General features: G+C 45.6%; 1 protein-coding gene across 1 annotated transcript in view; it reads left to right on the top strand.

The window, feature by feature from the left end:
* The window catches only part of COL14A1 (collagen type XIV alpha 1 chain), a 258070-nt gene that overhangs the window by 165791 nt on the left and 64319 nt on the right, over nucleotides 1–27960 (top strand). The window contains exons 26-31 of the mRNA XM_063924450.1: nucleotides 4030–4169; nucleotides 4547–4670; nucleotides 7500–7643; nucleotides 16759–16923; nucleotides 18284–18322; nucleotides 26429–26567. Of these exons, the coding sequence (XP_063780520.1) occupies nucleotides 4030–4169; nucleotides 4547–4670; nucleotides 7500–7643; nucleotides 16759–16923; nucleotides 18284–18322; nucleotides 26429–26567 (751 nt within the window). The remainder of the gene's footprint in view (nucleotides 1–4029; nucleotides 4170–4546; nucleotides 4671–7499; nucleotides 7644–16758; nucleotides 16924–18283; nucleotides 18323–26428; nucleotides 26568–27960) is intronic.

Genomic DNA, 27960 nt, shown 5'->3' with positions numbered 1-27960 from the left:
TTAACTGTAAGCTTATTCTTTTTACATTGTCTTTGTTGTACACATCTGTAAGAGGTACATCCTGATCTAATCCACAGTCAGCTAAAAATTGAGTTGCGTCAACATTGGAGGGTAAACATGCTCTCAGCAATATCTGCCAGTCTTTGTTGTTGGGCTCTACCGTGTTACCTAGGTCTCTGATGTATTTTTGGCTGGCAACTAAGTCTTTTCTAGGGTCAGGGAATTCAGACACTATGGTCCTTAATTCCATTCGGGAAAATGGGCTATACATGGCAATGTTCCTAACAGGAGTGACTCCTGAAGTGTCTGTTTTCCCATTTGGAACTACTATTACCTTAACAGGATTAACTCTAACAACCTCATTCTGTGTAGATTCTACAGGCTGTGGTGAAATAGTTTCAGCATAGTGTATGGTGCCGTACTTACCCGTTGATACGACCTCACCTATCCCTCCGCTAGGGGCCTTTGTTACTAATCTCGGGGGTGGAGCTGTGCCTACTGTGGTCTCTGCTATGGTGGCTGCTAGAGAGAGCGCTGAAATTGTTGCCGATTCGTCCTCTTGATCACACTCCTGAGGAAAGTTTAAAACAGGGTACAACTTGCACGGGTTAATACTTGCATTGGTTAATTGGTTAACATTATCTTTAACATTTACACAGTTGCTAAGTGTTTGTTTGTTACACCTTAGTGCGTCATTCTCCGCAACCAATTTCTCTCCTGATATGTATGGTGGCGGTGGGGCCGTGGCTATCAGTTTTCTGATCGAGCCAGATCCCGCCGCCTGAGCCAATCCTCTCTGTATGTCACCCTCCTGTTGCCACAACTGCAAATAATCATAATGCTTGATTCGTCTCTTTGCTGATTTAATGAGACATATCCTTCTCCTTAAATTCGTTAACACTTCTGTGCTGAAGCTACCTACTCTTGGGAATTTCTCCCCGTCATGTACTGTCATTCTCTCCCATTCATCACATAAAGCTTCTGTGTGACTTCCGTACTTTTCACACATTACGTACCTTGCCGACCCAACTGGACGGTTTATGGAATCAACCCGAACCGAGGTTGATCGCCCCCTTCCTGAACAACTGGTCCCCATAATTTGCAGGTGTTACGGACCCTTACAAAAAACCAAGATATTCACGATAGGTTGACGGTAAGGTTTACCGAGCACCTTACTCACTCTGCCCACACCGACCAATACGACCTGATCACACCGATATGGTGCTGGCGTACTCGACCCAGGGCACCTATTTAACCTTTGTTTACTGGAACATGCGAGGGATATCCGCAGAACACTTACTCTTTCCAGTAAAGGTGAGGTTGTTGGACAATTCCTGAGTGACCAGTGAACTTCCCTTTGTAAAAATAAAAAATTACACAAATCACGTCAGAATGTACAAATAGCGTTTATGACCTTCGTACACAAATAGTACTGGTCAGGTTTACTAATGCACACAATTACGTGCGGTACAATCGTTCAGCACATAAGCAACTAATCTTATGTACGGAGCGACCAGTGGAATCGAAAATTGCGGCTGCGAATTCCTTCAGCAAGAGCTTGTATGGCCTATATGGGTGTTGCACCAACCCTTTTAGGTGTTGTGCCTGTGGACTGTATAGCGGACTTCCTTGTCTGCTGTACCTGAACCTGCTGGTCTGCTATGACCTCCTGGTCTGTTACAGTATGACCTCCTGGTCTGCTATACTCTAATGCTCAAATTTTATGTTTAACCAAGGATGCCTCCCTAGCCACCGTGCATGTCACTTACACGTATGTACCTCACGAGAACTCGATGATTTCTTTTGGTTCAACCTCAAAATTGTATGTAAAAACACTCACTCACCACATGTACACTTTTGTTTCTATTTCTGCGCAGAAATTTCTCTTTAGACCAGATGTGTTACAAATTAGGAGAAGGATCTATTAATTTAAATTTTGAATGTTAAAATAAATTTTCGCTATTTATCGCCTGTTGCGTTATTTATCGCGTGTTGTTTGAGTTACGTGGGCGTACCCAGACGCTCCGTTGCGTAATTTACGCTGCGTGCGTCGGCCTTTGCGTACGCGAGTCTCTCCCTTTGTTAAAGACACGTGTACACCAGTCTTTGTCTACCGTAACACAACTAACACGTTTTATCAATGTAGATGATCCTCGATCATCTACCAAGCACCACACCAATCTCTCCTTATACCTTTAGGTAGAGTTGAGTGTATTTCTATACCTTAACTGTATTACCTTTACTTTTACACTTTAACTATAAAATAGCGACAAATCTCTCTTAGTACGTTTATCAATTATACAATGGCAAACAGGAGAGTGATATATGAAAATACACGAATGAAAAGAAATGCAGATATGCGTGCGTGTGTACGCAAGACAGAAATAAACAGTTTTAAAAGGACACTATCGTTTTGTTCTTACCTCCGGTCCCGGATTCCTTCAGCACCCTTTACTAAGCGAAGCAGACGCTTATCCAAACAGCACTACGAGGAATATGATCTCCCGCCCTTTGCTGCTGGATAATGTCTGCTGAAATTACCTAGTGCAGATATGTGAAGGACGGGCGAGCCGCCAATTGATAAAGCTGAATATTTATCGTATATAAAACCCTTTGTGAGGTCTAAGAACACTGTACGCTATTTACGTATGAAGTACCGTAAGGGTACGCTCGTTGCGTAACAATCGCTTAGCCGTAGTCGAGACGCTCAAGCGTCACGTTCGCTCACGGCCAAGAGATCACAGGCAGGCACGCTATTGGCTGCTGACTAACGTAATGATTCGCTATAGCGTAGCGGACGCTCGGGACCACGAGGAGATCACCAGCGGCGCTGACGCTCACAATGTTAAACCTTTAAGTCTAAACCATAAACAATGTAATATGCTGTAAAACCTTAGTGTAGAGATAGGGTGTAGATGCAACACAGTGTAACCTTATTAACTCAAAAGCTGTTTGAGCGTCACCGACGCTCTGAGAATACTTAACACTATAAGAAATACACAGATACCTGGGCTTAGGGTCCAACGCCTAATATATATATATTATGAACGATATACTTGCAAAAGAATTAATACAAATACAAATCATACACTACAATATAACATAGACTACCTAACCAGATAACTACACAGGAAATATAATACAATTACTATTTAAGGGAAAATAAGAGAGAAAGAGGAGAAGAGAGAGAGAGAGAAATTGGCCCACAATAACAAGAAGATCAATATAGTTGCGGAGAAAAACTTACGCACAAAGGAAACGATCGCATGCGCCTCTGGACATCCAGCTCCCGATTTTCAGCAATGATAACCGTTAAAGAGTGAGAGCTGGATGTGATCGGCCTGTCTATTTATGCCCCACACACAATGCAATTCAATGGTCCCTACAATCTCATTGTTCATTGGACACAGGAATTCCTCCTCGCATTATAACAAAAGGTCATAGGTTGATTCATACAGGTGGGCCGTGACTATTTCCAACAGCTCAGGTGGGAGGGAAACTGGGTTTCCCGCCGCATGGATAAGTAAGTGCAAATACAGTAAATGTTCATAAACTTCTTATGTCCATAACTATTCGCACGAGCGATTAATCCGCTTCAAACCAACACCGGAATATTGCTAATTAAATACTCTTCCGATGGGTACTAAACGCCACTGTATTACTCCTGTCTGACCCTTCGTATCAAACAAAGAGGGATTTCTCTGTTCACGAACATTCTATATTAACCAAACTTTCAGAATCTATCAAAGGGACCATGATCTACAAATTACATTATATAGTGGAAATGTGTAACGATTGAGTCGCACGCTACGATCACATAAACTCTACCGTAAATACGCATACCGTGCGCCTGCGGGTGCCCGCGACTGTGAGTATGTGCACGTACGGGAGAGCGTACGCACGCGCAGCACGGACCTGTGTGAGGTGCAAATATGGTAGTGTGCATAGAGATATTTTTCTGACTTTGACAGCATATACAGTTCAATAAAAATGATAATAATTTAGTTTATAACCATTTTCACCCGCTAGTGTGCAAATCAGCTAAGGCAGACCTGGTGTTTCTTGTGGACGGGTCCTGGAGTATCGGAGATGACAACTTTCACAAAGTCACCCGTTTCCTATACAGCACGGCAGGAGCCCTGGATGAGATTGGTCCTGATGGCACACAAGTAAGATCACTTACGTCTCGCCTATGTAGCTATGTAGCTCAGCAGTGGCGTCTGGAGGCTCATGAGTGGCAAAATATAGAAATGAAAATTTTTCAAAGAGGAGTGCACTACTGCACAGACTCCAGGCTTCATTGCCTGTACCAAGATGTCCGCCGAGGGTACTACTGAGCACATGCGGAGCCATCTTGTGACTCAGGGTTCTATTCAGGAAGCAGTGAAAAGAGAGCAGTGGAGAAGTGAGCCAGTGGAGATGTTGCCCATGGCAACCAATGCTGTATGACCCCACACTCTGCTCAAGGGGGAGGGGTTTTCAAATATAGCTTAATATATAGTCCCCTGAATGCTTAAACTGGATTAATAGCAAGTATTCCTTTCAGGTTGCAATTGCCCAATACAGTGATGACGCAAGGTCGGAATTTAAGCTAAACTCGTATAAGAGCAAGGAGACCCTTCTGGCTGCAATACGGAGTATATCATACAAAGGAGGGAACACCAAAACAGGTATGTCTTCTGTCCGCTGGCATCTCCTATCTGTTTCTATCAGGCTCGTTTCCATCGAGATAAGGAAATATGCTTAGGTCAGCGTAATAAAACTTGGAACTTAATAAAATGTTTATTTTGCTTCCAAACACTTAGCTCTGCATATCTTGGCTGACATTATGCTGTTGCAGAGCTATTTTGTAATGTAGCGTAGACTCAGCAGAGCATTCAGTGACTTTTATGTCAACAATTATTGAGCTTGTTTATCCAAACTCATCCACTGCAACTTAGAGCCAAAAACGCTAATGTATAAGGATAATTCAAGTCGTTATTAATGTAAAGTATGAATGCTCTGCACAGCCACCTAGGAAAATATTTTCCTACAGCGCCCCCTAGTCATATCCCCGGGAGCTGCAACTTGCAACTCTTTTCCCCCTGACTATACCGGAGCTGCACCAATACAGTTCATGGGGGTCTATTTACTAAGCTTTGGACGGAGATAAAGTACCAGCCAATCAGCTCCTAACTGTCATTTTTCAAACCCAGCCTGTGACATGGCAGTTAGGAACTGATTGGCTGGTACTTTATCTCCGTCCACTTTACCTCCATCCAAGACTTAGTAAATAGACCCCATAGTCTTTCAGTGGTAGCAGAGGGGCATATATGAGTGAGAGGACTGGTCACAAGCAACAACACCCTAACTCACAGTTCCCCGGCATTTGGGCACAGCTGTGCAAGACATGGAGACAGGAAACTTAGCTGCACAAAATAGCCCCCAGCGTCATGGCCAGTAAAGCAGTTTCCTTGTTGCTAGTGCAGATTTCATGTCACTGACAGTATCTAATAGGAAATATTATTAATTATTACCTGCAAATGCAGGAATTGTAGTTGGGGCAGAGGCATCACTGGGACTGATGACACCCAGTGTGCACTCCTCTCTGGTGCGCGTGTCAGAAAAGGGGGCATGACTTTGCGGGAAGCCCTCAATCTGGAGGCACAGCCTCACTGGTAGGGGTGTGGCTTCACAGAAAGCTCCCAACTGCATCACTCCAGGATGCTGGGCTGCCCACCTAGACCGGGAGCCGGGTGCTGCAGGAGAATGTCACACTGCAGCACCCGGCTCCTGTCACTGTAGAGAAGTCGGTATTTTGGTGTCATCACCTGCACCTTCATAGTGACGCCACTGGTGTGAGGGTTTCTAACACATATATATATATATATATATATATATATGTTGCTGATGGGGCGGGACCGAGCTCCTCACATCATTATTCCCCACCCCATGTTGATTGACAGCACCAGTCATATTGGCCTTGCCGACTCACTGTGGCCAGTGGGAGGTGATTGGACAATCAGGGGAGTTCTAGTGCGTCAGTCACCTGATGTCTGAGGGAGAGTATTATCAAATCTTGGTGAGAGAGATAAAGCGGTAAAGCAACTACTGAGCTTCTAACTGCCACAGCCTGTAAATGACAAATAATAAGCTGATTCATTGCTACGGGCAACGTCTTCACTTCATCTCTCTACGAGATTTGATAAATCTCTCCCTAACTCTGTTACACAATAGATGCAGAAATATTAGGCTCTCCGACGCTGATAAACCATACTAATTTATGTAACAAACCTCTTGAGGAGAAATATCGATGTTTAACACAGTTGTGTAGACTTGACTGATAGACTAAATCTTGACTCACTAAAGGTGGGTACACACTGGAAGATATATCTGCCGATCAATTGATCTGCAGATATATCTATGGACGGATCGGGCAGTGTGTTGAGCATACACACTGCCCGATCCATCGGGAACTGACGTCATGAACTGGGTGGGCATGTACACACGCCCACCCAGTTCAGCTGTCAATCACCGCCGGCCGCCGCAGCACGTTTATGGGCGGTTGGCCGGCCGCCGCAGCACGTGTATGGGCGGTTGGCCGACCGCCCGTACACACGCAGCGACGCGCCTATATATCGGAAGAGATATATTGGCTGTCGGCTGTGCTGCTGGGCCGACGCGATATGTCTGTGAATGACGGAGTTCACAGTCGTATCAGCCGTACACACTGGCCGACGGACCCGCGATATATCGGCTGTTCAAGAGAACGGCAGGAACGGGCCTTAAGGATAGACTAAATCTTGACTCATTAAGGAGGAAATGAATCATACCTTCTAATGAGAGCAAAGCGAAAAATCATCCATAGCAACCAAGCAGATTCTAGCTGTCATTTTTCCAGTACATTCTTTAAAATGACAGCTAGAATCTGATTGGCTGCAATGGGAAATCTCCACTGGTGCTGTAAAATGTTTGATAAATATCCCCTTAGTGTGTGCTATGCGAAAAACAGGAATGCCCATCCGGTATACTGTAATGAATTATCTTTATTAGACAATTCCGAATGGGATTTGAGGGATAATCCAAATTTGTCCTCTCTCAGGAAAGTCTAGACAAAGGGAATTGTCACAGAGAAACGTCCTCATAGCAGCAGACATTATGAACTAGAAAAACCTTTGTAGTATCGCATAGTATAAAACATAAAATAGTAAAATATAGAATGGAATGTAAAACAATAAAAACAAAATGAAACATCTCATGTAAAAGTCACTGTTACGCGTTTCGCTGATAACACCTTTTGCCTTATGTTGGTTTGATAGCTTTTTAGTTGTATAACAGAGGGCTGGAAAATATATATAATATATATATAATATAATATTTATATAAGTACAGAAGTCTGAACTACGTTTGCTTCTGTTACGCTATGGCATTTGTTATGTGTGGAATACATTTGTGCTTTGTTGGGAAGAAGAGAAGAATTATAATATAATTGCGCTATTTTCCACCGGCGTGTGTAACAGGCCGGGCACTGAAGCATGTTAAAGATGACTTATTTACCCTGGAATCGGGCATGAGGAGAGGCGTCCCAAGGGTGTTGGTGGTGATTACCGACGGGCGTTCCCAGGATGAAGCAGTCAAGACCGCCACTGTGCTGCAGTTGGAAGGTATGATGTTTATTTCATTAAGGAAATATTTTTAGATAGTATCATATTAGTGGTTTTTTTCAGTAAACATAAAAAATTGACTTGCTGGTCGGTTACTGACCATCAGTCTGCAGTAGGTTCTGCCGGTCTCATTAATATCCGCTTCGGTCTTCTGCTCTACCTTTCTCTTGGATCGTGTGTGTTAAACATAGAAAAGATGAGCGCCGTTGCGCCGAGGTGACCAGCAGCTTAATTAAACACTGATCTGATTATCATCATTCCTAAAAAGAATACAAAAAGGATCGTATCTCATTGGCATCTGACCTGTTGTGAAATAGTATTACTGAAAATAATGCAGAGCAGAAATAGAGATTCCAGGCCACAACCACAATCTGTAGTACTGTGAGAGGATTATTACCCATCAGCAGCAGCTTCCGGAAGGTGTCAGAGGGGGAAGGGAAGGGGGGGGGGGGGTATAAAAAAAATGCCCTTTAATACATTCAGTGATACTAAAACAATGTGAAAAGGTGTGAAAATACCCTTTTTCACATTATTTTAGTAAAAATAATGTTAATAAATAGGCCCCTTAAACACCTCTTTAACCCGGCTTGGACCCGTGACACTGAGCACAGGTTGAAGCCGGGGTTTTCTGTCCTCACCCCCTCGTTCACACATGGGTGATTACCCGGGTCGTTACCCTTTACACTGGACCTGGGTCTTCCAGTGATTGGGTTTTCTGTCTAGCAGTGGACACTCGGATATGATGTCATCTCCAAGCGCTACTGTTCCTGCTAATGAATTTCTTCTAGGCATGACCCGGGTCAAGAAGACCCGGGTTATACCTGTCACACACAAGCTGACACGGGTTGCAAGTCCTGGAAATAGCCATGGTCGGTTGCAGGGTTGCGGGCCAGGGACTGTCAACCGCAAGAAACCGAGGTTTTGGCTTATGTCTGTAAGGGGGATAACAGAAAGAGCCGCCCGCTGCATACAACTGTTCTAAACAAGGTTGTGGGTTTTGTGACTCTTGGCCCTCTCTTCTCATGTGCTCCAGCTAAAGCAGCACAGACATCGTTAGTACACCTGGAAAGGTTTACTTAGCTGGAAACCAGATTTCTAGAGCCCTGAAGTCCAAGGTTTAGTGGGAATACATTGCTACAAGTATGTTCCCACAGTTGGCACTTAAAGATGTACTGGCTGATCTTCAAGTATTGAAGAAAGTACCTTTCAGTGATGAGTTCCTGTCTGTGACCTGTGAAAGGAACTAAGCCCGTTGTAGTCTCACACACACTAATATCCATACCTGGGGGGGAAACACAGGATCAGAATTGGGGAATTCCACCTTTCCCGTTCACATAAAAATGCTGCATTGTTTTGCTTTTCTGTGTCTGTATATGAATATGTCACATGATGAGCAGGGAGAAGGAGGCGGCCGGAGGTGAAGGGCACCGACTGCAAAGCCTGAAAGAAATTCGCTGGAGACACCAATATAAATCCCAGTGACTTGGGTGACAGTGAACAATTATAGACAAAACCCCGACCCACTCGGGCTATGGGGATTACATAAAACTGGAACGGTCTGGATCTCGGAACGCCGGACTGGCTCCCTGCAACAAATTCTGCCATTCTGGAGCTTGTAGTGTTTGTCCCTGTCCAGGGGGTGTGCTGTCTCAGGGGTGTCTGTAACAGCCGTCACCAGGGAGGCTGAGAGGGAAAGATCCCAGCCTCCCCGTATAGTCCGGACCGTTCCAGTCATTAACGCATCCCCGGATCATAATGGGAGCATGTAATCTCTCCCTCTCTGCCTACCCAGTGACAGCTATCACAGGTACCAGCTACCACAGTTCCGCAGACAATACACTGTGGAGGGAGAATGTTGGTAAATCTTAGGGTAATGGGCTTACTTCAGACCTGATCGCTAGGCTGCGTTTTCGTACAGCCTGCGATCAGGTCTAAACTGTGCATGCACCGCAATGTGCAGGTGCGTTGCACGAGTACAATGCAGATCGCCGATCAGCAATGGGTTTGTGCGAAGAATCCATTCGCACGGGCGTTCGCAAGGAGATTGACAGGAAGAAGGCGTTTGTGGGTGGTAACTGACCGTTTTCTGCGAGTGGTTGGAAAAAAGCGGGCGTGTCCAAGCGTTTGCAGGGAAGGTTCCTGATGTCAGTTTCGGTCCCGGACAGGCAGAAGTGATCGCAGCGGCTGAGTAACTCCTGGGCTGCGCAGAGACTGCACAAGATCTGTTTGTACAGCTTGGCTACACATGCGTTTGCACACTTGCAAAGCGAAAATACACTCCCCTATGGGCGGCGACTATGCGAACGCAGGACTGCAACAAACCCCTAGCGAGCGAACAGGTCTGAATTAGGCCTAATATGCAACGTTAAAAATCTTCAACAGTCTGACCCTACGGTTAGCATAAATACGTAGCTTTGTGTTTGGCTGATATCATCAGGACAGATGTTATTCTGACTCACTGACGGGGTAAATTAATAACAACAGTACTGTCAGATGTAGTCCGGCAGCGCTTACAGTGAGGTCTGAAATTATTTAGTAGTAAAAATAGAAACTTGGAATGAGCTGTGAAAACATTAATATAAAGCTGCTTTTATGAGAACAATAACATTTGTGGAACTGAGACAGCGAGACCGTGTGTGATGGGATCACGGTCTGTTTAACCCAAAACATCAGTATCTCCAACCTCGTTAGTGAGTGTTTGATGTTTATAGGGCACTAAACACACCCAGTTATTGTACAATAATATGCTCCAGCTCTCATCTTCACCATTATGAATTTGCTAGCAGCGCTTTTGGATAACGGGGCTGCATGCTGTCTGTCACAACACTTTGTTTTAGAAATTGGCTGTTTTAAATTGATGGTAGATAATCTTCTTCTTCTTCCTCCTCTTCCTCTCCTTCTTACTCTTCCTCTTCTTCTTCTCCTTCCTCCTCCTCTTCTTCTTCTTCTTCTTCTTCTTCTTCTTCTTCTTCTTCTCCTTCCTCCTCCTCTTCTTCTTCTTCTTCCTCCTCCTCTTCCTCTCCGTCTTCCTATTCCTCTTCTTCTTCTTCTTCTTCTTCTTCTTCTTCGTCTTCTTCTTCCTCCTCCTCCTCCCCCAAAAGTGGTTCACAGCGCTGTATGGGCCTAATTCAGACCTGATCGCGAGGGTGCATTTTTTGCATCCCTGCGATCAGGTAGTCACCGCCTACAGGAGGAGGGGTAAATCACTGTGCAGGGGTGCGATGGCATGTGCAGGAGAGCTGCACGTCTCTGCACAGCCCAGGACTTACTCTTCCAGTGCGCTGATCAGGGCCGAAGCTGACGTCACAAACCCTCCCTTCAAATGCCTGGTCCCTCCTGCGTTTCTCCGGACACTCCTTAAAAAAGGTCAGTTGCCACCCACAAATGGCCTCTTCCTGTCAGTCACCTTGCGATCACCCGTGCGATCTCTTTACTCACACCATCCCGTCGCTGCCCGGCGATCCCCGTCGCTGCAGACCGACGTACCTGAGCATTGCGGTGCATACGGTGCAAAAATGGGGAGTTTAAGTGATTCATTTGCGGACTGGAGGAACTTGGAAGGGGTGCAGGAGAGGTGGGAAAAACTGAAAAGTGCAATACTAAGGGCAACAGACCTTTGTATCAAAAGGGTTAGGAAAAGCACCAGGAAAAGGAAGCCAGTGTGGTTCACAAAAGAAGTATCAACTAGTGTGAAAGCAAAAAAGATGGCATTTAAGAAATACAAACAGACTCAAAATAATAATGACAAAGAGCTGTATCTTGACAGACGGAAGGATGCTAAGAAAGTGATCAAGCGTGCAAAGACAGAAGCTGAGGAGAAAATGGCCCAGTCAGTAGATAAAGGGGGCAAAACTTTTTTAAAGTATAAAATGAAAGGAGAAAATCAAATGGAGGAATAATAAGACTTAAGACAGAGAATGAGCATTTGGTGGAGGGAGACAAGGCAATAGCAGATCACCTAAATAATTATTTTTGCTCAGTATTTACTACAGAAGGAGAAGGAAAGGGGCCACAGTTAAGTTGCAAGGACATTCATAAAAATAAGGGAGATGAAAGTACATTTACAGAGGAGAAGGTCCTAACTGAACTTTCAAAACTACAAGTGGATAAATCAATGGGGCCAGATGGGATACACCCACAGATACTCAAAGAGCTAATAGATGTGCTGGTTACACCTTTAACAGAATTATTTAACCAGTCACTAAATACAGGTGCCATTCCAGAACACTGGAAAAGAGCAAATGTAGTTCCATTGTACAAAAGTGGAAGCAAGGAAGAAGCAAGTAACTACAGACCAGTAAGCCTTACATCAGTAGTAGGGAAAGTAATGGAAAAACTATTAAAAGAAAGAGTTGTGGAATATCGTAAATCTAACAACTTACAGGATCCAAAACAGCATGGATTTACTGGTGGCAGATCATGCCAAACAAATCTTATTGACTTTTTTGACTCTGTAATGAAAATAATAGATCAAGGGGGAGCTGTAGATGTAGCATATCTAGACTTTAGTAAGGCATTTGACACTATCCCACATCGCAGACTGCTAAATAAACTTGAAAGCGTGGGGGTGGATTATAAAATAGTTAAATGGATAAGAACCTGGTTGCAGGATAGGAAACAGACAGCTGTAGTAAATGGAGTGCAATCTATGGAGGGAAATGTTACCAGTGGAGTACCCCAGGGATCTGTACTCAGACCAGTTCTCTTTAATATCTTTGTTGGTGACATTGCAAATGGTATTGAAGGGAAAGTATGCCTTTTTGCAGATGATACAAAGATATTCAACAGGGTAGACACAAAATGAGGGGTAAAACAAATGATTGATGACCTAGCTAGGCTTGAAAAATGGTCAAGAACGTGGCAACTTCAATTTAATACAAAAAAAATGCAAAATCATGCACTTGGGTCTCAAAAATCCAAAGGCTAAATACAGTATCAAGGGTACTATAATGGAAACTACTGAGGAGGAAAGGGATTTAGGAGTCACTGTTTCAAGTGACTTAAAAGCAGGAAAGCAATGCAACAAAGCAATGAGAAAGGCAAGTCAGATGCCTGGTTGCATAGGGAGAGGAATCAGTAGCAGGAAAAAAGAAGTGATAATGCCACTGTATAGGTCATTGGTACGGCTTCATCTGGAATACTGTGTCCAGTTCTGGAGACCCTATCTCCAGAAGGATATAAATACATTAGAGAGTGTACAAAGAAGGGCAACTAAAATGGTGCATGGCCTACATCACAAAACGTACCCGGCTAAAAGATCTTAACATGAATAGTTTGGAGGAGAGAAGGGAAAGGGGGGACATGATAGAAACTTTCAAATATATCAAGGGTCTTAACAAAGTTCAGGAGAGAAACATTCTTCAAAGGAAAAGAAGTATTAGAACTCGAGGACATACACTGAAACTGGAGGGGGGGAGGTTCAGGTGAAATTGAAGGAAAAATTACTTCACAGAAAGGGTAGTGGATAAGTGGAATAGCCTCCCATCAGAGGTGGTAGAGGCTAAGACTGTAGAGCAATTTAAACATGCTTGGGATAGACATATGAATATCCTTACAAAGAATTAAGGTTCAAAAAGGGTTGAGATTACCTAAAGGATAAAAAAAAAAGGGGCAGACTGGATGGGCCAAGTGGTTCTTACTTGCTGTCAAATTCTATGTTTCATACGCATGCGCAGTTCAGACCTGATTGCTGGCTGCACAAAAATGCAGCCTACCGATCAGGTCTGAATTAGGCGCTATATACGGTACACATTAGAATAATACATTGGAAAGTAAACACGACATTACATTAAAGTAACCAAAGCTAAAATGGAGAACAAGTGACAATTAGCACCACAAATCGCCGTGCACAATATAGCTGGGATGTTAGGTAAGCGAATGAGTAAACAGCGCACTACTAGGGGCAGGCAGCCATTGGGAGAGATGAACAGCTATGAGCGAGAGGAGATGCGGGTTAGACGGTCGCTGAGTAGTAGGCTGTAGTAGAAGTGTGAGAGAAGGGTCCTGCTCTGAGGAGCTTACAATCTAGGGGAAAAGGGGAGACAAACAGGTAACGTGAGGCGCAATCATGGGCAGGGGCTAGAGGGCAGAAAGCAAGCAGAATAGAGATGACCAAGGCACGAGGTAGGGGGTGGGGAGATTGACCTCGACACGGGTTATGTGGTGGAGGGGTACACTCAGATGAACAGGTGGGTTTTCAGTGCCTGTTTGAGGCTTTGCAAGGTCGAGGACAGTCTAATAGAGCGCGGGAGGTCATTCCAGTGACAGGTGAAATCTTGGAATTGCGCATGGGATGCAGTGACCAGGGTACAGGAGAGTCGATGGTCAGGAGGGAGTATGTAGGGAGATGAGGTTGGAGATGTATGGTGCAGTGGAGTTAGAGAGAGGGCCTTGTATGTGAGGCTGAAGAGGACTCTGTAGGGGAATGGGAGCCAGTACAGGTTTTGGTAAATGGGAGTGGCAGGAGAGGAAGATAAGTCTATGACTAATTATCTCCCAAGCAGCTATGCTATTTAAGATTCTGCTAAGGCCCTGACACTCCAGCAGAAAAAAATGCAGTAGAGAAAGCAATAAAAAAAAAACAAAGAGTTAGGTTATAACATTAAGTTGCTAATGGTAAAAAAAGAAAAAGAAAATTCAAGTCACAGCTATGACAAAAAGCTAATGTAAACTGTATGAGACTGTGGGGGTCATTCAGACTGGATCGCCGCAGCGGCCGCAATCGCCATCTGAAGCCCTTTGGGGAGTGCGCTCGCATATCGGGTGCACTGCACGTGCGCACCCCATGAAGCCCAGCGAGATGCGAAAGCATCTCAGGGCTGAGATCGCCTCTGCCTGGTTGACAGGCAGAGGCAGTCGCGGGGCGGGAGGGGGCGTGCCAATGGCGTTAGAATGGCAGGCATGTCCGGACCATTGCAGGGGGCAGGCCGCAGCGGCTATGTTATGTCACACCTGTAACACGGTGGGTAGCCGCCTGCCAGCGCAGGCAGGGAGCTACTCGGTGGATGCAAAAGTATCGCCACCCTGCAATGCTTTTGCACCCATGCTGGGGGGTAGGGCCAGACATGCGGGGTGGACTAACCATGTGTTGGGTGTCCGCCCGCATGTCTGAATAACTGATCATAGATGTGCTAAATTTAGTACATCTGCGATCAGATCTGAATCACCCCCTGTGTCCTTTGTGACCGTGTATACTTTTTTTTTTTTTTTTTATATTGAAATGTGTCACAGCCCTTTTCATCTTTTTAGTTCTTTAAAAACCATGTTACCTACAAATAGCCATTTTTTGTGATCATTCCCTAGAAACAAATTATATCTCTAAGGCACAAGTCACTCGACCCATTAATTAACTGTGAAGTAGAGGCGTCAATAGTGAAAATAGAGGCTACATCCTCATTCTTATTGGTTCAGCCCACAAAACGACTGCCTATTCTAGGACTCGCTTAACAACGCGCCGAACTGCCCAGATATAAAATCCCCTTTGGTGGTACTACGCGTTTTGATTTCTGCAGGTGTACTTATAGTGTTCACTCTAGGAGTGAAAAGGGGCATGGCGCCGTACTCCGGTGGCACATGTGCTCGCGCGCGAAACGGGGGCGCGGACACGCAAATTAGGGGGCGTGGCCACGACTACGTCATTTTAGAGGGCGGTGCGGCCCACAAACGCTACTGTAGAGAGCGTCTGTGGCCGGCGACGTCACTGTTGGGGTCGTGCCCAGCACCTCCGTTGGTGCTGGGCTTCCCCCAGCTCTCTCCCAATGCGTGAATGGATGCCGCGCGCATGCGCACGGCATCTATACACGCCGGGAGGGCAGGAAGCGGGCGGCTGTTCTAGCAGGGCGCCGCAAAAGGGGCAGGGCGGGTTTTGCCTGCTAAAAAACGGGCAGGGCGCGGCGCCCTGCTAAAACAGCCTAGAGTGAACACTATGCTTAGATTCATTCTACCAATGTACATGAGCCAGATGGAGGCATTTCATTGCTGAAAATGTTGCAGCGGGTGAAATTAGGAGTTGGGTGGGGTGAAGATGGTAATTGCACCAGTGTGCCTTTTGTGAAGCAGCTAATTATTAGATTTCAGGTTGTGGAGAGGGCACATTTGTTGGTGCACTGATTGCGAAATGCTGCACAGGCATTTTCATAACAAACAAAAATATTTATATTTTCCACCAGCCCTGAGCTAGCGTAGAGACGGTCTCATTTTATAATGTATTAATAAATAATTAATAATAATATCTTATAAATGCACTGCAGCGGAGAAGCACATTTATAGCCTCAATTTTCCCTATTCAAAGCTCAGAACACACACGAGTGGGAACACCCCTATGACCCCCTCACTCTCAAGTCTAATTTAAGTTACAAATTAAGATAAATCGAGCAGCATTTTAAAAGGAAACCACAGAAGTGTAATGTAACAAGAGTCAGGTAATGCAGGGCACCTCTTCAAATTTCCCCCCTCTTCTCAAATTTAAGTGCCATTCAACTTTGTGGGGGCATCTCTAGAGACTACAGGGTAATAAGCCACCATCTATTAGGCGACTGTCCAAAACCAAGGTGTTCTGCGAGGTACATCCAGTGCTCTTCATGACTTTGATCCAATGTATGTAACTTAATAACTTTAAGGGGGAGATGTACCAAGCCTTGGAGAGAGATACAGTGGAAAAGTCTTCCAGAGCAACCAATCTGTCATTTGTCTAGAACACAGGTTCTCAAACTCGGTCCTCAGGACCACACACGGGTCATGTTGTGCAGGTCACCTGTACATTTTGAAAATGCGACAGTTGGTGATACACAGTGCAGCTGCTGGGTGACATGGAAAACGTGAACCATGTGGGATCCTAAGGACCGAGTTTGAGAACCACTGCTCTAGAACAGTTTATGAAATGACAGTTCGAAGCTGGTTCCTTTGGGCAAGATCTCCACTTTAGATCTTTCCATGGGTTGGTGCACCTCCCCCTGTGTTGAAGGCTCTTAGTAAAGTCTTGAATCTGCAATAAACAATAATCTCCCCATCCCTACCCCACCTTTCATGAACAGAAGAGTCCGAGTGATAGCATGCATCCTATTGGCTGTAACCATATAAAGGTGACTGACTTACCCAGTGACTCTCTTCCTCTCAGGCGTCAGCATCTTTGCTATTGGAGTGGCGGACGCTGACTACAACGAGCTCGTGAACATCGGCAGCAAGCCCAGCAAGAGACACGTCATCTTTGTCGATGACTTTGATTCTTTCAAGAAAATAGAAGATGAACTGATCACTTTTGTCTGCGAGACGGCGACAGCAAGTTTGTGCCAATTTCTCTCTTGTGCTTATTCCTTTAGAACAACTGTAAGACATTTAGTAGATATGAAATAATATACCCGCCCCCATGATAAGGATATTACTAGAGTTGTCTAAGGGCTTTTATTCAGGTCACAGATTTCCTAGGTGACTTCTAATATCCATTAAACAGTTGTATTTGTGTTGGGTTCCGTATATTTTGTCGACTTGTCTATTGTGTGTAACAGGTGTATATGAGAGTGTAGCACGTATTGTGTGTAACAGGCATATATGAGAGTGTAGCAGGTATTGTTTGTAACAGGCGTACATGAGAGTGTAGCAGGTATTGTGTGTAACAGGCATATATGAGAGTGTAGCAGGTATTGTGTGTAACAGGCGTATATGAGAGTGTAGCAGGTATTGTGTGTAACAGGCGTATATGAGAGTGTAGCAGGTATTGTGTGTAACAGTTGTTTTTAAGAGTGTAGCACATATTGTGTGTAACAGGCATATGAGAGTGTAGCAGGTATTGTGTGTAACAGGCGTATATGAGAGTGTAGCAGGTATTGTGTGTAACAGGCGTATATGAGAGTGTAGCAGGTATTGTGTGTAACAGGTGTATATAAGAGTGTAGCAGGTATTGTGCGTAACAGGCGTATATGAGAGTTTAGCAGGTATTGTGTGTAACAGGCATATATGAGAGTGTAGCAGGTATTGTGTGTAACGGGTGTATATGAGAGTGTAGCAGGTATTGTGTGTAACAGGCGTATATGAGAGTGTAGCAGGTATTGTGTGTAACAGGCACATATGAGAGTGTAGCAGGTATTGTGCATAACAGGCGTATACGAGAGTGTAGCAGGTATTGTGTGTAACAGGTGTATATAAGAGTGTAGCAGGTATTGTGTGTAACAGGCGTATATGAGAGTTTAGCAGGTATTGTGTGTAACGGGTGTATATGAGAGTGTAGCAGGTATTGTGTGTAACAGGCGTATATGAGAATGTAGCAGGTATTGTGTGTATCAGGTGTATATGAGAGTGTAGCAGGTATTGTGTGTAATGGGTGTATATGAGAGTGTAGCAGGTATTGTGTGTAACGGGTGTATATGAGAGTGTGGCAGGTATTGTGTGTAACGGGTGTATGTATATGAGAGTGTAGCAGGTATTGTGTGTAAGAGATGTATATGAGAGTGTAGCAGGTATTGTATATAACAGTTGTATAGTATATGAGAGTGTAGAATGGTGATAACTTATTGGTTGCTATAGACTACAACAGATCATTGCTACTTGCACCACTGTAATAAATAGGTAATTTACAGATGTTTTATTCAGCGTATGATATGTCTGTGTATGTCCATGTGATATGTATATATTTCTGCTTTCCTCAGCTTGTCCCTGGGTATACATACAAGGCAACAGTGTATCAGGTAATGTGCCATTCCCTGTAGTGTATGCATCTATGTAATACTAATACTGTACATTATAATTCTTCTTCCTGATCATGTCCTTAGTATACAGTAGACATCGTTCTCGTACTAAGGGGAAAATGTATCAAACCTTCTACAGAGTGGAGAAGTGAAGTTGCCCATAGCAACCAATGAGCGTCTCTCTAGCATTTATAAAGTGTATTTTACAAAATTATAGGCACAAAGAAGTTTATTGGTTGGCATGGGCACATTGTACACTTGTACTGTATTTCTCCACTTTGTGATGCTTTTACCCCTAACTAACCCATATATTTGTTCCTCCTGTAATAATCAGTTTTGTACAAGAGTGGATGCTATGTAATGTAAAACGGGTACTGGAAATAAGGACTTGGTAGGGAGGTTTTCCGGTAAATCACAGTGTCTTTACTGGCATCAGACACTGCAGATACTGTGCTCAACAGTCATTCTGCTGCAATGACCTGCAGCCACCGTCTGCCATGCTCTCCTGGCACAGACCATGCCCACAGTCCCTGGCACTACAAACTGCATCCTACTTGCTGACCTCTAACAGGCATCAGTGCCCCATGTGGTGGGTTATGGGAGTTTTAAACTCCTCTCCTGCTTCTGACTTCCTGCTGGCTCTGGCTGAGCTGGAAAACCCTTACTTCCGTTTTTCCCCATGGAGCTGTACAATCCAGAGTTCCAAATTACTACTGCAGGTGCAGAATGTGCAGGTCTTGTTTTCCTGTCTCTTGAAGGAAGCTGATCCCACAAAAATGTGGGCAATTGTGGTGAGACACAAGCCTTCTCACCACAATATGTATATGTGTTAGTATTATAATATAAAATGCATGTTATGTCATCCAGTATGTTACTGTGAAACTGAGCATATATCGTGTACGGTTTGCCTGACACATAAGTGCACTTTATTAGTGACATACGTATTTTCCTGCGTCTTCCCAGCGCTTTTGCGTCCACCGCTAGATTAGCCCCTCAGTCTTCATTCATGTATTGGTTCAGTAGAGAAAAAAAAAGGGGTTCCAGTCAATGGATAGACAGCATCTAGTTAGACAGTCAATAGGTCAACATGGTCACAAGGTCGACAGGTAAAAGGTCGACTGTGTCTAAGGTCATCAGGTACGAAATGTCAACAGGCTCAAAATGTCGACATGACAATCTACCATTCACGCGGACTACGATTGGGAATAGTAATCTGCAGGCCAGCCATCAGAAATTATATGGGGCCTGGTACTGACAAAAGAGATGGAGCCCCCCCCCCCCCAAAAAAAAAAAAAGATTCTGCTGTACCACTCCACCTCCATGTGATGTCATACATTGTGATATTACATATAGGTGGAGTGTTGCGGACCTGCAGCAACGATTCACAGAGAGCAGTTAAAGCTTTGTTTCTCTAACGTCCTAGTGGATGCTGGGGACTCCGTCAGGACCATGGGGAATAGCGGCTCCGCAGGAGACAGGGCACAAAAAGTAAGCTTTTAGGATCACATGGTGTGTACTGGCTCCTCCCCCTATGACCCTCCTCCAAGCCTCAGTTAGGTTTTTGTGCCCGGCCGAGAAGGGTGCAATCTAGGTGGCTCTCCTAAAGAGCTGCTTAGAGTAAAAGTTTGTTAGGTTTTTTATTTTCAGTGAGTCCTGCTGGCAACAGGCTCACTGCTACGAGGGACTTAGGGGAGAGAAGTGAACTCACCTGCGTGCAGGATGGATTGGCTTCTTAGGCTACTGGACACCATTAGCTCCAGAGGGAGTCGGAACACAGGTCTCGCCCTGGGGTTCGTCCCGGAGCCGCGCCGCCGACCCCCCTTGCAGATGCTGAAGATTGAAGAGGTCCGGAACCAGGCGGCAGAAGACTTTCAGTCTTCATCAGGTAGCGCACAGCACTGCAGCTGTGCGCCATTGTTGTCAGCACACTTCACACAGCGGTCACGGAGGGTGCAGGGCGCGGGGGGGGGCGCCCTGGGCAGCAATGTATAATACCTGTATGGCGAAAAATACATCACATATAGCCCTTGAGGCTATATGGATGTATTTAACCCCTGCCAGATATCACAGACTCCGGAGAAGAAGCCCGCCGAAAAGGGGGCGGGGCCTATTCTCCTCAGCACACAGCGCCATTTTCCCTCACAGAAATGCTGGTGGGAAGGCTCCCATGCTCTCCCCTGCACTGCACTACAGAAACAGGGTTAAAACAGAGAGGGGGGGCACTGATTTGGCGATATAAATATATATTAAAATGCTATAAGGGAGGAACACTTATATAAAGGTTGTCCCTGTATAATTATAGCGTTTTGGTGTGTGCTGGCAAACTCTCCCTCTGTCTCCCCAAAGGGCTAGTGGGTCCTGTCCTCTATCAGAGCATTCCCTGTGTGTGCTGTATGTCAGTACGTGTGTGTCGACATGTATGAGGAAAATGTTGGTGAGGAGGCGGAGCAAATTGCCTGTAATGGTGATGTCACTCTCTAGGGAGTAGACACTGGAATGGATGGCTTATTTATGGAATTACGTGATAATGTCAACACGCTGCAAGCCGGTTGACGACATGAGACGGCCGGCGAACAAATTAGTACCTGTCCAGGCGTCTCAAACACCGTCAGGGGCTGTAAAACGCCCATTTACCTCAGTCGGTCGACACAGACCCAGACACGGACACTGATTTCAGTGTCGACGGTGAAGAAACAAACGTATTTTCCTTTAGGGCCACACGTTAAGGGCAATGAAGGAGGTGTTACATATTTCTGATACTACAAGTACCACAAAAAAGGGTATTATGTGGGATGTGAAAAAACTACCTGTAGTTTTTCCTGAATCAGATAAATTAAATGAAGTGTGTGATGATGCGTGGGTTTCCCCCGATAGAAAATTATTGGCGGTATACCCTTTCCCGCCAGAAGTTAGGGCGTGTTGGGAAACACCCCTTAGGGTGGATAAGGCGCTCACATGCTTATCAGAACAAGTGGCGGTACCATCTACAGATAGGGCCGTACTTAAGGAGCCAGCTGATAGGAGGCTGGAAAATATCCTAAAAAGTATACACACACATGCTGGTGTTATACTGCGACCAGCGATCGCCTCAGCCTGGATGTGCAGAGCTGAGGTGGCTTGGTCGGATTCCCTGACTAAAAATATTGATACCCTTGACAGGGACAGTATTTTATTGACTATAGAGCATTTAAAGGATGCATTTCTATATATGCGAGATGCGCAGAGGGATATTTGCACTCTGGCATCAAGAGTAAATGCGATGTCCATATCTGCAAGAAGATGTTTATGGACACGACAGTGGTCAGGTGATGCAGATTCCAAACGGCACAAAGATGTATTGCCGTATAAAGGGGAGGAATTATTTGGGGTCGGTCCATGGGACCTGGTGGCCACGGCAACTGCTGGAAAATCCACCGTTTTTTACCCTAAGTCACATCTCTGCAGAAAAAGACACCCGTCTTTTCAGCCTCAGTCCTTTCGTCCCTATAAGAGTCATATCTGCCCAGGGATAGAGGAAAGGGAAGAAGACTGCAGCAGGCAGCCCATTCCCAGGAACAGAAGCCCTCCACCGCTTCTACCAAGTTCTCAGCATGACGCTGGGACCGTACAGGACCCCTGGATCCTACAAGTAGTATCCAAGGGGTACAGATTGGAATGTCGAGACGTTTCCCCCTCGCAGGTTCCTGTAGTCTGCTGTACCAATGTCTCCCTCCGACAGGGAGGCAGTATTGAAAACAATTCACAAGCTGTATTCCCAGCAGGTGATAATAAAATTACCCCTCCTACAACAAGGAAAGGGGTATTATTCCACACTATATGGTGGTACTGAAGCCAGAAGGCTAGGTGAGACCTATTCTAAATCTGAAATATTTGAACACTTAAAAAGGTTCAAATCCAGATGCAGTCACTCAGAGCAGTGATAGCGAACCGGGAAGAAGGGGACTATATGGTGTCCCGGGACATCAGGGATGCTTACCTCCATGTTCCAAAAATTTGCCTTTCTCACCAAGGGTACCTCAGGTTCGTGGTACAGAACTGTCACTATCAGTTTCAGACGATGCCGTTGGATTGTCCAAGGCACCCCGGGTCCTTACCAAGGTAATGACCGAAATGAGGATTCGTCTTCAAAGAAAATGGACGACCTCCTGATAAGAACAAGGTCCAGAGAACAGTTGGAGATCGGAGTAGCACTATCTCAAGTAGTTCTACGACAGCACGGGTGGATTCTAAATATTCCAAAACCGCAGTTGTTCCGACGACACGTCTGCTGGTCCTAGGGATGATTCTGGACACAGGCCCTCATTCCGAGTTGATCGGTCGCAAGGCGAATTTAGCAGAGTTACACACGCTAAGCCGCCGCCTACTGGGAGTGAATCTTAGCTTCTTAAAATTGCGACCGATGTATTCGCAATATTGCGATTACTAACTACTTAGCAGTTTCAGAGTAGCTCCAGACTTACTCTGCCTGTGCGATCATTTCAGTGCTTGTCGTTCCTGGTTGACGTCACAAACACACCCAGCGTTCGCCCAGGCACTCCCACCGTTTCTCCGGCCACTCCTGCGTTTTTTCCGGAAACGGTAGCGTTTTCAGCCACACGCCCATGAAACGCCGTGTTTCCGCCCAGTAACACCCATTTCCTGTCAATCACATTACGTTCGCCGGAGCGAAGAAAAAGCCGTGAGTAAAAATACTTTCTTCATAGTAAAGTTACTTGGCGCAGTCGCAGTGCGAACATTGCGCATGCGTACTAAGCGGATTTTCACTGCGATGCAATGAAAAATACCGAGCGAACAACTCGGAATGAGGGCCACAGTCCAGAAAAAGGTGTTTCTCCCAGAGGAGAAAGCCAGGGAGTTATCCGAGCTAATCGGGATCCTCCTAAATCCAGGAAAAGTGTCAGTGCATCATTGCACAAGAGTCCTGGTAAAAATGGTGGCTTATTACGAAGCGATTCCATTCGGCAGATTTCACGCAAGAACTCTTCAGTGGGATCTGCTGGACAAATGGTCCGGATCGCATCTTCAGATGCATCAGCGGATAACCCTATATCCAAGGACAAGGGTGTCTCTCCTGTGGTGATTACAGAGTGCTCATCTTCTAGAGGGCCGCAGATTCGGCATTCAGGATTGGATGCTGGTGACCACGGAGGCCAGCCTGAGAGGCTGGGGAGCAGTCACACAGGGAAAAAATTTCCAGGGAGTGTGATCAAGTCTGGAGAATTCTCTCCACATAAATATACTGGAGCTAAGAGCAAATTTATAATGCTCTAAGCTTAGCAAGACCTCTGCTTCAAGGTCAGCCGGTATTGATCCAGTGGGATAACATCACGGCAGTCGCCCACGTAAACAGAAAGGGCGGCACAAGAAGCAGGAGGGCAGTGGCAAAACTGCAAGGATTTTTCGCTAGGCGGAAAATCATGTGATAGCACTGTCAGCAGTGTTCATTCCGGGAGTGGACGACTGGGAAGCAGACTTCCTCAGCAGGCACGACCTCCACCCGGGAGAGTGGGAACTTCATCGGGAAGTTTTCCGCATGATTGTGAACCGTTGGGAAAGACCAAAGGTGGACATGATGGCGTCCCGCCCGAACAAAAAAACGGGACAGGTATTGCGCCAGGTCACGAGACCTTCAGGCGATAGCTGTGGACGTCCTGGTAACACCGTGGGTGTAACAGTCGGTGTATGTGTACCCTCCTCTGCTTCTCATAACCAAGGTATTGAGAATTATAAGACGTAGAGGAGTAAGAACTATACTCGTGGCTCCGGATTGGCCAAGAGGGACTTGGTACCCGGAACTTCAAGAGATGCTCACAGAGGATTAATGGCCTCGGGAGCTAAGAAGGGACTTGCTTCAGCAAGTACCATGTCTGTTCCAAGACTTACCGCGGCTGCGTTTGACGGCATGGCGGTTGAACGCCGGATCCTAAGGGAAAAGGCATTTCGGAAGAGGTCATACCTACCCTGGTCAAAGCCAGGAAGGAGGTGACCGCACAACGTTATCACCACATGTGGTGAAAATATGTTGCGTGGGTGAGGCCAGGAAGGCCCCACGAAGAAATTTCAACTAGGTCGATTTCTGCACTTCCTGCAAACAGGAGTGTCTATGAGCCTCAAATTGGGGTCCATTAAGGTTCAAGTTTCGGCCCTGTAGATTTTCTTCCAGAAAGAATGGCTTCGGTTCCTGAAGTCCAGACGTTGTCAAGGGAGTATTGCATATACAGCCCCTTTTGTGCCTCCAGTGGCACCGGGGGATCTCAAAGTAGTGTTGGGATTCCTCAAAATCATATTGGTTTGAACCGCTCAAATCTGTGGATTTGAAATATCTCACATGGAAAGTGACCATGCTGTTGGCCCTGGCCTCGGCCAGGCGATTGTCAGAATTGGCGGCTTTGTCTTACAAAAGCCCATATTTAATTTTCCATTCGGACAGGGCAGAACTGCGGACTTGTCCCCAGTTTCTTCCTAAGGTGGTGTCAGCGTTTCACCTGAAACAACCTATGGTGGTGCCTGCGGCTACTAGGGACTTGGAGGACTCCAAGTTGCTAGACGTTGTCAGGGCCCTGAATATATATATATATATATATATATATATATATATATAATTCCAGGACGGCTGGAGTCAGAAAGTCTGACTTGCTGTTTATATTGTATGCACCCAAAAAGCTGGGTGCTCCTGCTTCTAAGCAGACTATTGCTCGTTGGATTTGTAGTACAATTCAGCTTGCACATTCTGTGGCAGGCCTGCCACAACCAAAATCTGTAAATGCCCATTCCACAAGGAAGGTGGGCTCATCTTGGGCGGCTGCCCGAGGGGTCTCGGCTTTACAACTTTGCCGAGCAGCTACGTGGTCAGGGGGGAACACGTTTGTAAAATTCTACAAATTTGATACCCTGGCTGAGGAGGACCTGGAGTTTCTCTCATTCGGTGCTGCAGAGTCATCCGCACTCTCCCGCCCGTTTGGGAGCTTTGGTATAATCCCCATGGTCCTGACGGAGTCCCCAGCATCCACTAGGACGTTAGAGAAAATAAGATTTTACTTACCGATAAATCTATTTCTCGTAGTCCGTAGTGGATGCTGGGCGCCCATCCCAAGTGCGGATTGTCTGCATTACTTGTACATAATTATTGTTACAAAAATCGGGTTGTTATTGTTGTGGGCCATCTTTTCAGAGGCTCCTTCGTTGTTATCATACTGTTAACTGGGTTCAAATCACAGGTTGTACGGTGTGATTGGTGTGGCTGGTATGAGTCTTACCCGGGATTCAAGATCCTTCCTTATTGTGTACGCTCGTCCGGGCACAGTACCTAACTGAGGCTTGGAGGAGGGTCATAGGGGGAGGAGCCAGTACACACCATGTGATCCTAAAAGCTTACTTTTTGTGCCCTGTCTCCTGCGGAGCCGCTATTCCCCATGGTCCTGACGGAGTCCCCAGCATCCACTATGGACTACGAGAAATAGATTTATCGGTAAGTAAAATCTTATTTTTAAGAAGTCCTCCCTGTGCATCGGCCGCTGTTGTTTCACAGCCTGGTGCAGCTCTCCAGGTTTTGGAGCTAGGTGAAAAGGGTGGGACCCCCTCACTATAAGGGCCTGGAACACCAGTCCCCACAGTCCCCCCCTGATGGCTGCCCTGGTAACCTGTGGTGCGCGCAGAGGTAGTGGAGTGAGCCACCTTGCCGGAAGCGTGGTGAGTGAAGCGAGACTGCGACATACACGTTTCCACTAATTGTGGTCACAGGTGATGAAATACAAAATGACACTCAAAATTTATAAACAAAACTTGTGTCAACTTTTTTGTATTGTCCATTTCCGTGTCGACCGCTTGACCCTGTTGAGTTGACCTCTTGACCGTCTATCTAAAACCTGTATCTTTAGTATTCCACCCCCCCCCCCCCCCCCCCAGTACTTAGATGGTTCCATTGTTTAGATTTACGTACTGCAGGTGGTGCTGACAAATTGTCAAAAAAGGGGATTGGTTGGTTCTATCTTGTGCTCTATTTTATTTTTATATAATCCTGCAATATTCTAATAATTCAGAGTGTTCTTAGTTTATCAAGGGGATGATGTCTGCAGTAATAATATCACTTGCAATGCGCGTTTCCAGGGTTTAAGATGATGGAAATGTTCGGCTTGGTGGAGAAGGAATATGCGGCCATGGATGGGGTCTCTATGGAACCTGGGAGCTTCAATAACTTTCCATGTTACAGGATACACAAAGACGCACTGGTGTCGCAGCCCACCAAGTAAGTACATATTATCTAACGCTCAAGGGGGACATCCGGGAATGGGTTATGCCGATAGCCCCAATGTACTGTACAGAATACAGCTCCATAACTTTCTAAAACCGTGGTCGTCGTTTTTTAATTTGTTTTCAATTCCTCAACATAAACACGACAGATATTAGTAATAAAAACGTTAGTATATAAAATAATATTGGTATAGGCAAGTGATGGACAATTGGTGGCCCTAGAGCCACGAGCTGCCATTGATGCCGCTTGCAGTCGTGTTCCCTGCTCTATGCCCTCTCAGTCCTATATCTTATTCCTGCTTAATGTCCCACAAACTTCACCCATGTTCCACCTTTAATCTGATAAATGTGTGGGGAGACTGAGGCGTATCTTAGGGCAGGTTGGAGGGTTATTGGGTCTTGGAGGGTATTTGTGGGTGTTTTAGGTTACTGATACAGAGCACAAGTTCTAGACCAGGGCTGGTCAAACTGGTCCTCGAGATCTACCAACAGTTCATGCATACCTCCCAACATGACCCTGTCCAGGAGGGACAGAATGCTCTGCTCCTGGGCTTCCCTCTTAATTTATGATTGCCATCACCTGTGCTGAAATACCTTTCTTATCCATTCACCTGTTCAACACAGGTGCTGGAAATCATAAATAATGAGAAAAGTCCAGAAGCAGAGCATTGTGTCCCTCCTGGAGAGGGTCATGTTGGGAGGTATGGTTCATGTTTTCCAGGCCTCCTGGAGATCTGTAGAATGGTCAGTTAGGAATGAATGCAGCACATCTTAATTAGTAATTACTACACCTGTGCACCAACTAGGTAGTCTGGAAAATATGAACTGTTAGTAGATCTCGAGGACTGGTTTGGCCAGCCCTGTTCTAGACCAGGCATTCCCAACCGCGGTCCTCAAGGCACACCAACAGTGCAGGTTTTAGTGATATCCAGGCTGCAGCACAGATGGTTAAATCAAAATAACTGAGCTAATAATTAAGTCACCTGTGCTGAAGCCTGGATATCACTAAAACATGCACTGTTGGTGTGCCTTGAGGACCGTGGTTGGGAATGCCTGTTCTAGACCATACTTGCCTACCTGACCCTCTCCATGAGGGAGAAAATACTCTGTTCCTAGACTTTCCTGGTAATGTATGATTGCCATCACCTGTGGTGAAACACCTTTCTTATCAATTAACTAGCTCACCACAGGTGATGGCAATCATACATTACCAGGAAAGTCCAGGAACAGAGCATTTTCTCCCTCCTGGAGGGGTCAGGTAGGCAAGTATGTTCTAGACCAGGGTTGGCCAAACCAGTCCTTGAGATCTACCAACAGTTCACATTTTCCAGACCACCTAGCTGGTGCACAGGTGTAGTCATTACTAATTAAGATGTGCTGCATTCATT

The sequence above is a fragment of the Pseudophryne corroboree genome, chromosome 5 (genome assembly GCF_028390025.1).
Source record: "Pseudophryne corroboree isolate aPseCor3 chromosome 5, aPseCor3.hap2, whole genome shotgun sequence".
NCBI classification, from domain to species: Eukaryota; Metazoa; Chordata; class Amphibia; order Anura; family Myobatrachidae; genus Pseudophryne; species Pseudophryne corroboree.
The sequence above is the reverse complement of the archived record's forward strand: the minus strand, read 5'-3'. Positions and strand labels throughout refer to the sequence as shown.